Here is a 17199-nt window from a genome sequence, read left to right as displayed (position 1 = left end):
AGGTCATGATCCTGGAGTCCCTGGATCGAGTCCCGCACTGCGCTCCCTACTTGACAGGAAGTCTGCTTTGCCCTCTGACCCTTCCCCCTCTCATGTGCTCTCTCTCTCATTCTCTGTCTCTCAAATTTATTTATTAATAAAATCTTTAAAAATAAATAAATAAATCTGAGGGCTTGGTAGTTTCTAATCTCCTTAACCTCCTACCCCATGCAGCTTCAAACTTTGATAGACAGCTTGGGGGGAGACTGGCCATTTATCTTGGGCAGCCACCTTCTCGAGTGGGTTTTTCATTCCTAAGCACCAAAGACACTGCAGACACTTCACTCTTTTGGAAGCTTTTATTTTGGCTCTCCAGCCTCCTGCACAGCCCTAAATTCAGCAAATGTCCCAGGGGAGGGAACCAGCTATGCATTTGAAGATTCTCAAGTTTCTAATCTGCCATTTCAACGTCAACTGACCACAAAAACTCTTGTGATTTCTCTCTTGCTTCCACAGCTCAATGATGCCTTTTAAAATAGGATTTTTGTATTGTATGTGGTTGTTGCCACAATTCTACATCCTATTTGGAAGCAGACTTTTTGAAGACATTATAAGTAGCCATGAAACCTGACCTCATACTAACAACACTGCATTCACATGGAGAGATAACCGTAAGAACTGTCGCACCCCTATCAGACAGGCACCAGTGCAGGGCAGCTGCACGTAAGTGTGCCGGGTGCCGAGAGCCACCCGGCTGTGCACTCAGATCGACTGTATGCAAGGGAACCACTCTGAAGCTCAACTCAGTTAAGGAAGGTTTCACGCAGAAATAATATATGGAGTCATATTCCAGAAAAAACACCATGTGTTGTGTTCGTCTACCAAGGACGGACGGACCTCTTCATTGGGAGTATGATGCTTTCACAACGTATGGATAATTGAATAAATGACAGCAAAGTAATGAAAATATGGTACCATTCTCACTTGAAATAATGGTTGCAATCCTGAGCATGTTTCACTAAATTTTACACATGCAAACATAATAAAATTGTGTCTGAGATACAAACATCTTTTTTTAAGATTTTATTGGGAGAGAGAGACACAATAAGCGAGAGAGAGCATGAGTGGGGGGTGGGGTTGGCAGAGGGAGAAGCAGACTCCCCGCTGAGCAGGGAGCCTGACACGGGGCTCGATCTCAGGACCCCGGGATCATGACCTGAGCCCAAGGCAGACACTTAACTGAGCGAGCCACCCAGGCGCCCTGAGATACAAACATCTTATACTACATAGTTCATAATGTTCAAGCAGGATGCCTACCCCTTCAGATGTACAGAGATGGTTCTTGTCTCAACAATACAAACAGGAACTGAAACAATATTGTGTTCCACAAGTGATTTAAAGTGTAACATCATACATGTTTTTCTCCTGCTGTTTGCTTTTATATCTTAATGTGTCTGGCTGTTGTTACAGAATTTCATCTTAAAAAACAGGCAACTTTAAGGGGGACTGGGTGACTCAGTCTGCTTCTCCCTCTCCCCCTGCTTGTGCTTTCTCACTCTCTCTCATTAAATAAATAAATAAAATCTTAAAAAAGAAAGACAGGCAAATTTCTTTTTTACTTTTCTGCTACCTCTGGAAAGCACTAGTTTATGAAAAATCATTGTTAAATATGGAAAGATGTAACAGATTTGTGTGCTAAAATTCAGTGAAAGAAAGCAACTGTGAACCTTGCCAGCACCTTCTTGATATGACAAATATATTGTATGATGAAAATGCCCACAAGCTACTCATTTTCTTTTTTCAGTAGCAAGTCTCTTGGTATCTTATTGTATAATCTAGAAATTATCTGTATTTACTTTAATTAAAAATAATAGCACGGATACTTGGGTGGCTCAGTGAGTTAAGCAGCCGAATCCTGATTTCTGCTCAGATCATGGGATCAAGCCCCATGTTGAGCATCTGCTTGAGATTCTCTCTCCCTCTGCCCCTCCCCCTGCTCATGTGTGCATGTATTCTCTCTCAAATAAATAAAAGCATAGTTCTTATTTTCTGAAGTATCTTAACCACAACTTAATGAGTACCTTTAGGATGAGTTACATAGTTCAGGGCTCCTGGGTGGCTCAGCTGGTTAAGCGACTGCCTTCTGCTCAGGTCATGATCCCGGAGTCCTGGGATCGAGTCCCACATTGGGCTACCGGCCCAGTGGGGAGCCTGCTTCTCCCTCTGACCCTATCCCCTCTCATGCTGTTTCTCTCTCTCTCAAATAAATAAAATCTTTAAAAAAAAAAAAAAGGATGAGTTTCATAGTTCAGAATGCTGTCGCATGACGGGAATTTTAAAGGAAAGTTACTATTTTTGAGAAAATGATTCAAGCAATTTGGTAAGCTGGACTACTCCATGCAATGGCACTCCCTGCCTGATTGTCCCACACTTACCTGATCATAGGCCTCTTGTCATCTTTAGTCCATCATTCTTTGACTCTTCCTTGCTCCAGTAAGGGCCACATTTGATTTAGAAATAGAGAGTCCTGCTTATAAAAGGGAGAAAATAGATACTTCAAAAGATTATGGTTTTTCCTAGATCCAGACCTGACTTCTTAATACAGAGGAAGAGAATCTAGGGGCACCTGGGTGGCTCAGTCAGTTAAGCATCTGCCTTTGACCGGGGTCATGATCTCAGGGTCCTGGCACATCGGGCTCTCCACTCAGCAAGGAACCTGCTTCTCCCTCTCTTCTGCCCCTCCCCCTGCTCATTCTCTCTCTCTCTCCCTCTCTCAAAATAAAAAAGCACAAGTGGCGGGGATGGGCAGAGCGTTCAAGGAAGAATGCAAGCCACTTCCCACTTCTACCTGAATTCCTGAGTAGGAATTCAGGCAGGCAATTTAAAGCCCACCCCCTTTTCCTAAAAGAGAAAGCAAAGATACCTAAATTCAGGTTTTGAATTTGGAGGAATGGTAATCTCGGATGAGGTTCCCATAGTTCCAAATCATTAGATTCCTATATAAATTCTTCTGGTCAGGGTCCAATCAGCCCCATTTCTCATGAGACAAGTCTATGGCCACATCCCTGAATGTTATAAACCTCTGAAATGATAAATACATTTTTGTCCAACAAAGACTCCCCACATGGGGCTAGGAAAAGTAATAATGCACTGCAGGAAAGGAAGGGTTTGTACAATGGAGCTGTTCTGGTAGAGATTGAGGCTTTGAGAAAATTATTAGGCAACAGTTATGTGTTACACCATAGTAAGTAGGAAAGAAAATTGCCAGCCTCTCACTTGGTGAAAGATTTAGCCATACATGAAATATACTTAAATGAGGCACTTATTCAAGTACTAAACTGTGTATTACTTATCCTAAATGCAAGCTCAATTCTTAAAAGGAGGCAGACAGATGCTTCCAAGATAAGATACACTTTCAACTGGGACATTTAAAAATGGGCAAGGTGTACATGGAGAGTAAAAACATCATCTGGTTTATTTTGACAAACGTGCTTACAAAAGGAATGTTCCCACTGTAAGTGGATCAAAAGAGGAAAACCACCTTGGCATTTTCCTGCAACATACCTTATCTACATTTACTTCAGGCCAAGACAGGTCTAGTCATATTCAAGGATAAACATGAGTTAGCATAACCTTAAATCTATACTCTATCTCAAAGTTAAAGCCATTAAGATACTAAAAATGTTTCTGTAACCATGTATGTTTCTACAGACGCACACTAGTCTTCACTGCTGATGTCAGTACTGTGGTATTTGCATTTTCAGAACGACACATGCTGTGGAAAAAACTCTGCAAGTACCAGATTAACTAAAAACATTTATTCGTAGCTTTCTTTTCTGAGTTTGCTTTAAAACAAAAATAACCCCCCCCCCAAAAAAAAAACGCCCACAAATTCCCTCCAGTAGGACTTCTCAGAACTCTTTTAAAGATTTTGCCACACTCCTTACAATAGTAGTTTTCTCCCCAGTATAATTCTGCAGTTCTGAAATAAAGCAGAAAACCCTCTATTCAGTTCATTTATAGGGTTGCTTTTTCTCTTTAGAAGAGTATTTTCAAACTTAATAAATATTGCATGGTACACAAGGACATTGCCAAGTCACGGCATTTGCATGACTTTGTTTCATTATGAATTTTCTGATGTCCAGGAAAATGTGCACTCTTGCCCACACACTGTCCGGTTTGAGCTGACAGATGCAGAATGGGGGCCAATTTCTAAATAAAAGCTTTCTCACGTTTATCGGCCGCGTGTCCTTCCCTGGTAGGAATTTACAAAGGTCGAGTGAGGGAATCCTACCAGATGAAGTCTTCTCAGTACTGATTTCATCTTCTGTTGTAACAAAAAGAATGTGCGGCTACTAATGGCTTCCCGTCATATTCCTGGGTTATTATTTTCCGGATATTGAATCAAGTATGACCCACCTTCTTCACATTCAACATACTCACTTAAGGCTTCTTTCCAGGAGTCCAAAGTAAGGCATTAACTGTTTTGTTTTGTTTTTTAATCCATACGTTGTTAGGTTTTCTCTGTAGTGCGAATTCCTTTGTGCTCAGTAAGGAATGAGTGATAACTAAACGAATTTTCATATTGATAGGGGTTCTCTAGGGTGTGTGTTCTCTGATGTTTGGCAAGGTTTGAGCTCCAGCTGAAGGACTTATTGCACACCTTGCATACATAGGGTTTCTCCCCAGTGTGAGTTATCTGATGTAGAATGAGGGAAAAGCTCCGACTAAAGGTTTTATCACATTCAGTACATGCATAGGGCTTTTCTCCAGTATGAATTTTCATATGTTGCATAAGGGATGCATGCCATGTGAAAACCTTACCACATTCATCACACTCATAGAGCTTTTCTCCAGCATGAATTCTCTGGTGTTTAATAAGGAATGAGTGGCAACGGAAGGCTTTCCTACATTCATTACATTCGTAGGGGGTTTTGGTAGTATGGATGCTCTGATGCCGAGTAAGGTGTGAAGAACGGCGAAATGCCTTCCCACATTCAATGCATTCATAAGGTTTCTCTCCAGTATGTGTAATCTGGTGGCGAATAAGTTCTGAGCCACTGCTAAAGGCTTTCCCACATTTCCTACAAATATACTGTTTCTTTCCTATGTGAATTCTCTGATGGCGCGTGAGGTTTGAGGCACGGCTAAAGGCCTTTCCACATTCAGTACATTCATAAGGTTTCTCCCCAGTATGTGTTCTCTGGTGTTCAATAAGGAATGAGAGGTAACTGAATGTTTTATTACAGTCCTTACACTCATGGGGTTTCTTTCCAGTATGTATCATCTGATGTTTCACAAGGTTTGAGATCTGGCTAAAGGTTTTGCCACATTCCTTACATACGTATGGTTTCTCTCCAGTATGAGTTCTCTGGTGTAACACAAGGGAAAAGCGCCGACTGAAAGTTTTTCCACATTCATGACATCCATAGGGCCTCTCCACAGTATTGATGCTCATATGCTGAGACAGGGCTCCTTGATGAGAGACTGTCACTTGCCTGATACCTCCCTGATTTCCTTGCATCTGAGTATCTTCCTCGCATTTCCAGCCTCCTTTAAAACTGGAATATTCAGGGTCTTGGTTTAGAATTCTTTCCACTACCAAATACTGGGATGAGCCATCTTCATATGTGACATTTTTTGGAGAAAACTCTTTGATGTCACCATTTGATTCTGAAAATAAAAAAAACAAAGCAAATTTTTTTTTCCTCCCTGTATTGAGTAAAGTAAAGCCACTCCTCGCTTTTTCAATGAGAGATAAAACAAACAAACTCAACACTACATGGCTTTCATAGTTCTCGTATAGACTGAAATCTGAGCAGTATGCCCAGAAATTCAGAAGAGGGATGTAGGTAAAAAGGGAAGACTAAATAGAAGTAACTGAAGGTGAGGGAAGAAACAGGACAGGGGATTCCTGGGTGACTCAGTCAGTTAAGCGTCTGCCTTCAGCTCAGGTCATGATCCCAGGGTCCTGGGATCAAGCCCCATGTCGGGCTCCATGCTCATTGGGGAGCCTGCTTCTCCCTCTGACCTTCCCCCCTGCTTATGCTCACTCATTCTTACTCTCTCTCTCTGACAAATAAATAAATAAAATCTTAAAAAAAAAAAAAAAAACGGTCAGGAAGATAAATACTTGGGAAGGATGCATTTTCGTCTTTCTCAGCTCTACTTAAACTTTATCCAAGGCAAAAAGGACTTGAAAAAGACAATTTCATAATGCTGCTAATAAACTACAAATGTTCCTCAGGTCCCACAAAGACCTCAGACTCTGTTCGCTTAATGCCTTTGGAACACCTGACAGTGACTTATTTTAAATAAATAAGTAAAAGGTATCCATGAAAATGACTGTCTATGATCCTCACTCTAACTCTACTTTCCAAATTGATAACTGAAGCTCAACTTTGGTATAACATGCTTTTTTTTTCCCCCCAGGTGTATTTATTAGAGAGCGAGAGTGCACAAGTGGGAGTGGCAAAGGGTGAGGGAGAAAATCTGAAGCAAACTCACTGCTGAGTGTGGAGCCTGACGCAGGGCTTAATCTCACAACCCTGAGATCATGACCTGAGCCAAAACCAAGAGTTGTACGCTTAATCAACTGAGCCACCCAGGCACCCTATTAGATGCTTTTAACAGTCAAACAGAGGCCCTGATTTTCTCCAGGCTACATTTTAGGAAGGTACTTTATCATTTGGGGGGGGAACAAAACAGTATAATAATATGAAGACTTTTTAAGAAATATATTCACTCATATCCTAATTCTTAGGAATACGTGGGGGTAAAAGGCCATGATGTATCCAATTTATTCTCTGATCTTTCAGAAAAAAATCATATACCAAATGATAAAATGAATGGGGCAAAATATTAGCAATAGGTGAATTTGAATAAAGGGCTTATAGGTATTCTTGTACTATTCTTGAAAGTTTTCTGGAAGTTTAAAGTTATTTCCAAATAACACTAAAAAATTCATTTTTCTTTAAAACACATTTTGAGGGGCACCTGGGTGGCTCAGTCGTTAAGCGTCTGCCTTCGGCTCAGATCATGATCCCAGGGTCCTGGGATCGAGCCCCGCATCGGGCTCCCTGCTCGGCGGGGAGCCTGCTTCTCTCTCTGTCTCTCTGTCTCTCATGAATAAATAAATAAAATCTTTAAAAAAAAAAAAAAAGAAGCAAAAGACCTAGAATACCAGGATATTGAAGGAAAAGAACAAAGCCAGAGGACTGACACTACCTGACTTCAAGACTCACTATAAACTTACAGTAATGAGGACAGTGCGGTACTGGTGAAAGACGAGACAAGTAGATCAATGGCACAGAGTAGAGGGCTCAGAAATAGAGTTGCATAATTATACTGAACTGATCTTTGACAAAGGAACAAAGACAACACAAAGGAGCAAAGACATCTTTTCAACAAATGGTCCTAGAACAACTATGCATCCATATGCGTAAAAATGAATTTAGACACAGACCTTACACTCTTGACTAAAATTAACTCAAAATGGATCATAGACCTAAACATAAAACAGAAAACTATAAAATTCCTAGAAGATAACTTAGGGGGAACCTAGATGACCTTAGGTATGGCAATGACTTTTTAGATACAACAACCAAAGTCATGATCCAGGAAAGTAATTGATAAACTGGACTTGTTAAAATAAAAAACCTCTGCTCTGCAAAAGCCAACATCCAGAGAATGAGAAGACAGGCCATAAACTGGGAGAAAATATGTGCAAAAGACATATCTGTTAAGACCTGATATCCAAAATATACAATGAACTCCTAAAACTCAACACTAAGAAAATGAACAATACAATTTAAAAATGGGCAAAAGACCCAAACAGAAACGTCACCAAAGAAGATATACAGATGGCAAGAATATGGAACGATATTCAATATCACATGTCATGAGAGAATTCTAAATTAAAATGAAATACCACTACACGCTTATTAGAATAGCCAAAATTCAATCCACTAACAACATCAAATGCTGGCAAGGATGCGGAGAAATAGGAACTATTATCATTCATTGCTGGTGGGAATTTAGAATAGTAGAACCACTTTGGAAAATAATTTGGCGGTTTCTTTTATTTTTTTTTTTTTAAGATTTTATTTATTTATTCATGAGAGACAGAGAGAGAGACAGAGGCAGAGGGAGAAGCAGGCTCCCCGCAGAGCAGGGAGCCCGACGCGGGACTCGATCCCAGGACCCTGGGATCATGACCCGAGCCAAAGGCAGACGCTTAACTGACTGAGCCACCCAGGCGTGCCCTTGGCGGTTTCTTTTAAAGATTTTATTTATTTATTTACTTGAGAGAGAGTAAGAGAGAACAAGTGGGGGAGGGGCAGAAGGAGAAGCAGAGTCCCAGCAGAGCAGGGAGCCCGATGCAGGACTCAATCCCAGGACCCTAGGATCATGACCTGAGCGGAAGGCAGATGCTTAACCAACAGCCACCCAGGCACCCAGTTTGGATGTTTCCTAACTAAACATCTTCTTACCACACAATTCAACAATTGCACTCTTTGGTATTTACCCAAATTAATTCAAAACTTACGTTCACACAAAAGCCTGCATATGGATGTTTATAGCAGCTTTCTTTATAATTGCCAAAACTTGGAAGCAACCAAGATACCCTCCAGTAGGAGAATGCAAAAGTAAACTGTAGTTCATCCAGACAATAGAATATTATTTAGCACTAAAAAGAAACAGCTGTTGGGCGCATAGGTGGCTCAGTCGGTTAAGCATCTGCTTTCCACTCAGGTCATGATCCCAGGGTCCTGGGATCGAGTCCCGCATTGGGCTCCCTGCTCAGTGCAGAGCCTGCTTCTCCCTCTCCCTCTGCTGCTCCCCCTGCTTGTGCTCTCGATAAATAAAATCTTAAGAAAAAAAAAGTTTCTATTTAAAAAAAAAAAGCTGTTGACCCACTGAAAGATATAAAGGAACCTTAAATGCACAATATTAAGTGAAAGAAACCAATCTGAAAAGGCTAACTACTGTATGATTCCAACTATATAACATTCTGGAACAGGCAAAACAAGGGAGACAATAAAAAGATCAGTGGTTGCCAGGGGTAAGAGGGGAGAGGCAGATGAACAGGCAGAACATGAAGGATTTTTAGGATAGTAAAACTATTCTGTATGATACAATAATGGTGGATACATGTCATTCATTATATATTTGCCAAAACCCCACAGAATGTACACAGAACACAAAAAGCAAAACCTAATGTAAATGTGTCAATCTAGGTTCATCAATTGTGACAAATATATTATGATGTGGGATTGTGGTGTGGGCGTTCCCTCTCCCTCTACCCCTCCCCACAGTGGGAGAGGTTGTGGTGGGGCTTGGGGTATATAGGAACTCTTTGTACTTCCCACTCAATTTTGCTGTGAACCAAAAACTGCTTTTAAAAAGTTTATCAATTTAAAAAAAATCATTACTGTATTTGCAGGGAAGATCAATCTAGAAAGGTTTAGGATATTTTTATTACTACAATAAAGACTGAGAGATATAAATACACAAATTCATTAGCATTCCTATAGAAAAGCAATATAATCTATAAGAAACTAGGGAAAGTTGCTTAAGAATAAATTCAACAGTATGCGTTGCCTGGCTGGCTCAGTCGGTGGAGCGTGCAACTCATGATCTCAGGATTGTTAGTTTGAGCTGCACATTGGGTGTAGAGATTACTTATAAAAAAAATCTTTAGGGGGGCGCCTGGGTGGCTCAGTTGGTTAAGCGACTGCCTTCGGCTCAGGTCATGATCCTGGAGTCCCTGGATCGAGTCCCGCATCGGGCTCCCTGCTCAGCAGGGAGTCTGCTTCTCCCTCTCCCACTCCCTCCTGCTTGTGTTCCCTCTCTCGCTGTGTCTTTCTCTGTCAAATAAAATAAATAAAATCTTAAAAAAAAAAAAAATCTTTAGGGGCACCTGGGTGGCTTGTCAGTAAGCAGCCAGCTCTTGGTTTCAGCTCAGTCATGATCTCTGGGTCCTGGGACTGAGCCCTGCATCAGGCTCTACGCTCAGTGGGGAATCTGCTTGAGGATTTCTCTCCCTCTCCCTCTACCCCTCCCCATTTATGTGCACACTCTCTAAAATAAATAAATCTAAAAAAAAAAAGAAAAAAGAAAAACCTCTCCAAATGACTAAAATTTGAGAAGCACAGTGATCTCTTTGTTAAGCTCCAGAGTATGATACTCAATTGCCTAATGAATTGATACAGTCAAGCATCCCACAAAGATCCAAAAGTCAGTAAGTCACAAATGGATATAATCTTCTCCTCCCCTTCAAAGTTGCTCATCTTGGGACACCTGGGTGGCTCAGTTGGTTAAGCGTCTGCCTTTGGTTCGGGTTGTGATCTCGGGATCCTGGGATCGAGTCCCACATCAGGCTCCCTTCTCCCCCTACCTCTGCCCCTCCCCCAGCTCCTGCCTGCTCTCTCAAATAAATAAAATCTTAAAAAAGAAAAGAAAAATCTATGTTCCCTACAGCCTAGGAATAATACCCATTTTCTTCTTTTCCTCTCTGTCTCCTTGTTGCTTGGCTACAGAGGCAGACACAGTTGCAGGAAATACAGAGCAGAGGGGAAACTAAAGGTCTGCCTTTCTACCCAGAAGACCTGAAAGAGAGGCCCTGAGAGCCACAAAGGGTAGCAGACGGAGCTCAAGAAAAGTGCTCCCATAAAGTTGTGTATGAAATCCTGAGCTCATCCCTGAGTTGTGCATGCATAGATCTGACCTTATATACCATACTAGAAACTGTGAAAACGGAAACAAAACTGGCAAAACTGTTATTTCGGTATGAAAAATGCTATTTTGATCATGTAGAAAATGTCCCTATAATTTACACATGATGAAGTACTGTTCAGTGAAATGTTGAGATGTCTGTACTTTACTTTTAAATTATTCAGCAAAAAAAAGGGGGGGTGGGGTGAAGTAAATACAGTAAAATGTTATCCATTAAGTCCATAACTAAGGCTGTATAAATGTATGCAAGGATAGGAAAGCAAACAATCAATAAAGAATAGAGAACTCAGCAATATACACAAATATGGACATTTAAGTTATGACAAACTTATGACATTGTAACAAGGATAGGACAGACATGTCAGTATGTAGTACCATGATAACTGGATCTCCTCAAAGAAGAAATCAAAACTGTCCAGTAACACACAACACACAAAAATCAATTAAAAGTGGACAATGGATCTAAATGTGAATGGCAAAATGACTGGGCTTTTTAAAGAGAAAATATAGGAAAATGCCTTCATTATGACCTCATGGTAGGGAACAATTTTTTTTTTTTTTAAGATTTTATTTATTTATTTGACAGAGATAGCGAGAGCAGGAACACAAGCAGGGGGAACAGTAGAGGGAGAGGGAGAAGCAGGCTTCCCGTTGAGCAGGGAGCCCGATGGGGGGCTCGATCCCAGGACCCTGGGATCATGACCTGAGCCGAAGGAAGACGCTTAACAACTGAGCCACCCAGGCACCCGGTAGGGAACAATTTCTTAAACAGGTCAACTATAAAGGGAAAGACTGGTAAATCTGACCACACTAAAATGAAGAATTTCCATTCATCAAAAGAGGTCATTAAGGGGAAAAGTATGCCGCATGTGGGAGAAAATATTTGCAGTGAAAATAATTAGCAAAGAATTTGTATCTGAAATATATAACATCTACCAATCAATAAGAAAAAGAGAATCCAATACATAAATGAGCAAAAACCTTCAAGAGGCACTTCACAAATGAGAATATCTAAATGTCCAATAAACATACAGAAAGGTGCTCAATCTCATCAGTAATCAGAGAAATGCAATTTTAAACCACAGCAAGCTCCCAGTGCACACTCTTCTGTTAGGTCAATATTATGGTGCCTAACTGTACTGGGCATTAGTAAGTATGGGGAGCGAGGAGAACCCACTTACGGTGTTTGTGAGAATGTAAGTCAGTAAAAGCACTCTGGAAAACATTTTGGCATTATCTAATAAGAAAGAGGTACATTGTCCTCTGACCCAGCAACTCCAGTCCTAGATATATACCACAGGAAATCTGGCCAGTCTGTACCAGGATGCAGGGACAATAGTAACATTGCTTGCAACAGCCCTAAAATGTGAACAACCCAAGAAGCCCTCAATAATAGAAGAGATAAATTGGGGAGTACTGACTTGTACAATGAAACAAACTACTAGAGTAATATGCAAAATGCATAAATCTTAAAAGTAATTTTGAGAAGCAAATCACAATATATAAATTATGAACCCCTCTTTATAAAGTTCACAAACATACACACCTAAACTACAGTGATTAGAAACACAAACAGTTGACAAAGTTTGTCAAGTAACCAATGGGGTAAGTTACTCCCATTAAAGTAAAGAGAAGATTGCCTTTGGGTGGGGGAAGGGGGGATCACACAGAGAGCTCGCAGGGACCTGGCAGTGTTCTGCTTACTGACCTGAGTGGTGGTTACATCGGTACCTTTCAATATTTGTTAAGCTGCACATTTATGTTTTATGCATTATTTCTGTGTGCTATCTCACCTTTCTACAAAAGTACTGGACTGCAGCCCATGAAGCCAACTGTGCTGTCTCCCCTATGGAGGGTCTGATGGGCAACGGTGGCAAACAGCAGCCTCCTCAGTAGTGTATGCAGCCTGTTGCTTATACGGGTTGCCTTACAGGACCTTGGACACAGCCCTTTCTGGTGGACATTCATGTCTGACCTCATGCTATCCCCAATTTGGCTCCAAACAGGCATGTGGGGTGGCCTTGGAAAACCTCAGGCAGAACACATCTGTCTGTGAGAAAGTGGGGAAAGGATAAGACGAGAATTGAAGCCAGACTGCTAAGTGGATGTGAAGTGGTTCCTTATGGAGCTATGGGCAAGACTACATAGATTCCTTATCTCTGGTATCTTTAAGGGAAAACTTTACAACCAACATATAAAAAAGTATTGCTTTCTCATTAATTAGTTGGGTTCTTATTAACTTACTCACCTGAAAACAGATCTCTTCTCACATCTCCTTTCTCCAGCCAGGGCTCTCTCCCTTGCTCCAATAAGGAAACCACATATGGCTTAGAAATGTTAAGACCTGCTTGCAGAAAATGAAATAAATTCAATATCAGTCCTTAAGTCCCTACAAGAGGGGCCATTAAAAGAAATGCCAGATGTAGGGGCGCCTGGGTGGCTCAGTCATTGAGTGTCTGCCTTCAGCTCAGGTCATGATCCCAGGGTCCTGGGATAGAGCCCCGCATCGGGCTCCCTGCTCTGCGGGAAGCCTGCTTCTCCCTCTCCCACTCCCCCTGCTTGTGTTCCCTCTCTCGCTGTCTCTCTGTCAAATAAATAAATAAAATTAAAAAAAAAAAAAAAGAAATGCCAGATGTAAATATGAGAGATGTCTAAGGATTAGGAGGTTATAATCCATCTTGAAAAGTAAAAAACAAGGGTGCCTGGCTAGCTCAGCCAGTAGAGCATGCATCTCGGGTTGTAAGTTGGAGCCCCACGTTGGGTGTATAAATTACTTACAAATAAAAATTGTTAAAAAAAAAAAAGTAAAAAACAAAAAGAAAACTAACATACCTCCCTTGGGAATATTGTCAGAAAACCAAGATTCACAAAGCCATCCCAAAGTTCAAATTCTGACTGAGAGGAAAAGAAGGAATACGCTTACCCAGTGAGACCAAGTGGCCATAGTTCTCCAACATTACATGTCTGTACAAATCCCTCTGAGCAGGCTGGAGCCATTCCCACTCCTCCTGGGAGAAGTCAATGGCCACATCTCTGAATGTCACTGACCCCTGAAACGACATACAGATATCTGCAGAACCAACACCCATGCTCCCGAAGGCCCTGATCAACAAGTGAAATGAGTCCCACTGTGGAGAGCAGTGTATATAAGCAGTAGCAATGGGAGTTTTCAGAATTCTGAGTAATCAGTAAGAGCCTAGCTGTTTTGTTTTATTGTATAATTGGAGAAAAGCAGAAAAAATAAACTCAATTTGTCCTGAGATCATTTATAATTTTGTGAAAGATAAAGGATTATACATGTGAACAACTTGGATTTCTGGCTTTTTGTTGTAAAAGTTCTTAGAATCTTACAACACTTAATGAATAGTGAAGACAATCCCTTTGTATTTAACAGGCAATGTGTATTTTCCTTAATGGCAGCCCTATTTTAATATGATTTGGCAAAATTTCTTCCTGGTAACTGATGAGGGAACAGAAGGCAAGCTGAGGACAAAGCACAAGCTGACACGCCGGCAAGCCCCACCCCCAACCGCCAGGTGGGTTACGTGTAACATTCCTCAAGCACTCCTGGACGCTCTAAAGCTAAGGGAAGGAAAAACAAATGGTTTATTTATAGAGATTAAAGTCCTACAAGACATGAGTCTCCCTCAATTTACAAATGTCTTAGTGATTTACAGGAGAAAAGCATTCTTATCAATAACCTAACTTCTGGAAGGAAACTCCCAATTGTCTCAACAGTGATGCCTTGCTAGAGGAAAAAACCACCTTAACTTGACAATGGCAATGCCTCCAGTATCTTGTAGGTCCTCTTAGGCATTCGAAAGTTGTTTTTTTTTAAAGATCTGTGAGGTCAATTACTATTTTTTTTTTAAGATTTTATTTATTTATTTGACGGGGAGAGAGACAGAACACAAGTAGGCAGAGCGCAAAAGGAGAGGGAGAAGCATGCTCGATGTAGGGCTCGAACCCAGGACCCCGGGACTATGACCCAAGCCGAAGGCAGATGCCCAGCCGACTGAGGCACCCAGGCACCCCGCGAAAGTTCTTTTGAAAACCTCCCTTTTCCTTACTTCCCCCAACTCCCATGTATATAATCAGTCACCCCTCACAGCCTTGATGCAGCAGCTCTTTCTGCCCATGGGTCCTGTCCCGGGCTTTAATAAAATCACCTTTTTGTACCAAAGATGTCTCGCAGTCAGCTGTGGACCCCACCTACATTCAAAAACTACATCAGTAACAACTGGCTATAGCAGACAGCAGCAGCATCCTTGAAAAGGGGCATGCACTCAAGTGCATCACAGTTGTCCCCATTCCAGAAGAAATAGCTATGAAACTGAGGGGTACTTTAAGCAATGTCACATAACAAGGAGGATGAGCAATCAAGTGTTAAAGACTACCCAAGGAAGAAATGTAACACCTCCCAGGATGGAAATGAAAGCTTTTCCCCTCAGTAACAATAAGCCCCTGCTTTGCACCCTGGTTTTGCCCGACTTAAATAATCCACATAACCGTTAAGCATGAACAGAAATTTTAAAAGGTACCAAACTAGTAAGAGCCCCAGATGTATGGCAGTTATATTTTACAGTTAAAAAAAAAAAAACTGTTTTAGGGGCGCCTGGGTAGCTCAGCCGTTGGGGCAGCTGACTCTTGATTTCAGCTCAGGTCATGATCTTGAAGTCCTGGGATGGACCCCTGGATTCTGTGCTCAGTGGGGACTCTGCTTCAGGATTCTCTCCCCCTCTGAGTCTCCCCCCCCCCCATCTCCCCCCCCCCCAAAAAAATCTTAAAAAAAAAAAAAAAAAAAGATTCTCCCTCTGCCCCTCCTCCCTCCCTCTCACAAAAAAATTAATAATTAGGGGCGCCTGGGTGGCTCAGTTGGTTAAGCGACTGCCTTCAGCTCAGGTCATGATCTTGGAGTCCCGGGATCGAGTCCCGCATCGGGCTCCCTGCTCAGTGGGGAGTCTGCTTCTCCCTCTGACCCTCCCCCCTCTCGTGTGCTCTCTCTCTCTCATTCTCTCTCTCTCAAATAAATAAATAAAATCTAAAAAAAAAAAAAAAAAAAATTAATAATTAATAAAAATTGTTTTAAGTGTTAAAAGATTATCGACTAATAAAGCTACTTCCTGAGGCACCTGGGTGGCTCAGTCATTAAGCATCTGCCTTCGGCTCAGGTCATGATCCCAGGGTCCTGGGATCGAGCCCCGCATCGGGCTCCCTGCTCCGCGGGAAGCCTGCTTCTCCCTCTCCCACTCCCCCTGCTTGTGTTCCCTCTCTCGCTGTGTCTCTCTGTCAAACAAATAAATAAAATTTAAAAAAAAAAAAAAAGCTACTTCCTAAACAGTGGACTCTGCAGCACAGATGGAAACTGCGCTCCCCAGCAAAACTTGGGGAGCATCTGGATTTGGAGAAAAATATGACACAAAGTAGAGAAGTGGAACTAAAAACAGGGGGACTAAAGCAGAATGGTTGGCCTTCTCATCCCCCACGTCTGTGAAGCATAACTGCCAGCGACTTTGTTCTGCTCCTGCTGCATCCCCGAGACTCCGGATGGGTCATGGTTAGAATCACTTGGAAGTGACTGTTGAAATACAGCCTTGAGCCGCACATCCAGAGTTTCTGGTTCAGAAGGTCTGGCCTGGAGCTCATGAACAGACACTTCCAGGAGGTTCTCCGGTGATGCTGATACTGCTGATCCGGGAATCACACTGACCCAGGTGCTGAAAGTAGACACCTAATAAGAATATGGTGAATAAAGGGGCAGCTGGCTCGAGGAACAGAGTAAAGCAGTTCTAACACTGGGAAAAGGAGGAAACACGGTCATCGCTGGCTCCCCCTTCTTACCCTAAAACTCGCGTGCCGGGTTAGAACCCGCCCGTGCCATCTCGGCTTCGCGTGCACCCTCTCGCGTCCCCGTCCGTGCGAGCGGCGGGAGGTTTCCGGAGAAAGCAAGCCTCCGGCCGCACCGCCTGGATATGCATCCAGAAAGAAGGGGAAAGGGCAGCTTACCTGAGGCATGGCTCACGGCGGGGGCCGGGGACAACGGGGCCGAGGGACACGGCAGAGCTGGCGCGGAGAGAACGAAGCCCTGAGCGCGCGGGCCAGCGGGTCCCCTCCGCCCCCCAGCCACGGCGTGCGCTGCGGGAAGCCTGGACCTGACCCGCACCCCCGCCACCCCTTCCCCCCTTAGCCGGGTCACAGGACGGCGCGCTTCCTCCGCGCGTCTGGCCGAGTGGCCGAGGCGGTCTCGAGCTCCAGACGGAGCCCTCGGTCCGGGCCACCCGGCGGGGAGCCCGGCGCGGGCAGGGAGGGCCGCGTTACGTACCTCGGGCCCAACGCAAGCCAGACTTTCGGCTCTGCGTCCGGGGACCCCGCCGCCAGCCTCGGGCAAACCCCGCCTGCCAGAGCCTCTGGGGCCGGACCCCTGACCAGGCCGCGAGCCTCAGACGACTACACTTCCCAGGACCCACCGCGGCCTCCGGACGA

The 17199-nt window shown here is 42.9% G+C and overlaps 1 protein-coding gene and 1 non-coding gene across 2 annotated transcripts; one reads left to right on the top strand and one right to left on the bottom strand.

The window, feature by feature from the left end:
• Positions 1-3788: 3788 nt before the first annotated feature.
• On the bottom strand, positions 3789-13890 carry LOC123323169 (zinc finger protein 140). Its single transcript, XM_044920999.1, has 3 exons — positions 13640-13890; positions 12965-13060; positions 3789-5658 (listed from the first exon to the last, which is right to left on the bottom strand). The coding sequence occupies exons 1-3, from the start codon at positions 13803-13805 to the stop codon at positions 4493-4495; spliced, it is 1428 nt and encodes a 475-aa protein (XP_044776934.1). The 5' UTR covers positions 13806-13890; the 3' UTR covers positions 3789-4492.
• LOC123326683 lies at positions 12530-12665 on the top strand. The gene has a single exon (XR_006541253.1). It is a non-coding gene; the product is annotated as a small nucleolar RNA SNORA70 (small nucleolar RNA).
• Positions 13891-17199: the final 3309 nt, after the last annotated feature.

The sequence above is a fragment of the Neomonachus schauinslandi genome, chromosome 14 (genome assembly GCF_002201575.2).
Source record: "Neomonachus schauinslandi chromosome 14, ASM220157v2, whole genome shotgun sequence".
In the NCBI taxonomy this organism is placed as follows: domain Eukaryota; kingdom Metazoa; phylum Chordata; class Mammalia; order Carnivora; family Phocidae; genus Neomonachus; species Neomonachus schauinslandi.
Note: the sequence above shows the minus strand (reverse complement) of the source record. Positions and strands in the feature narration are given on the sequence as shown.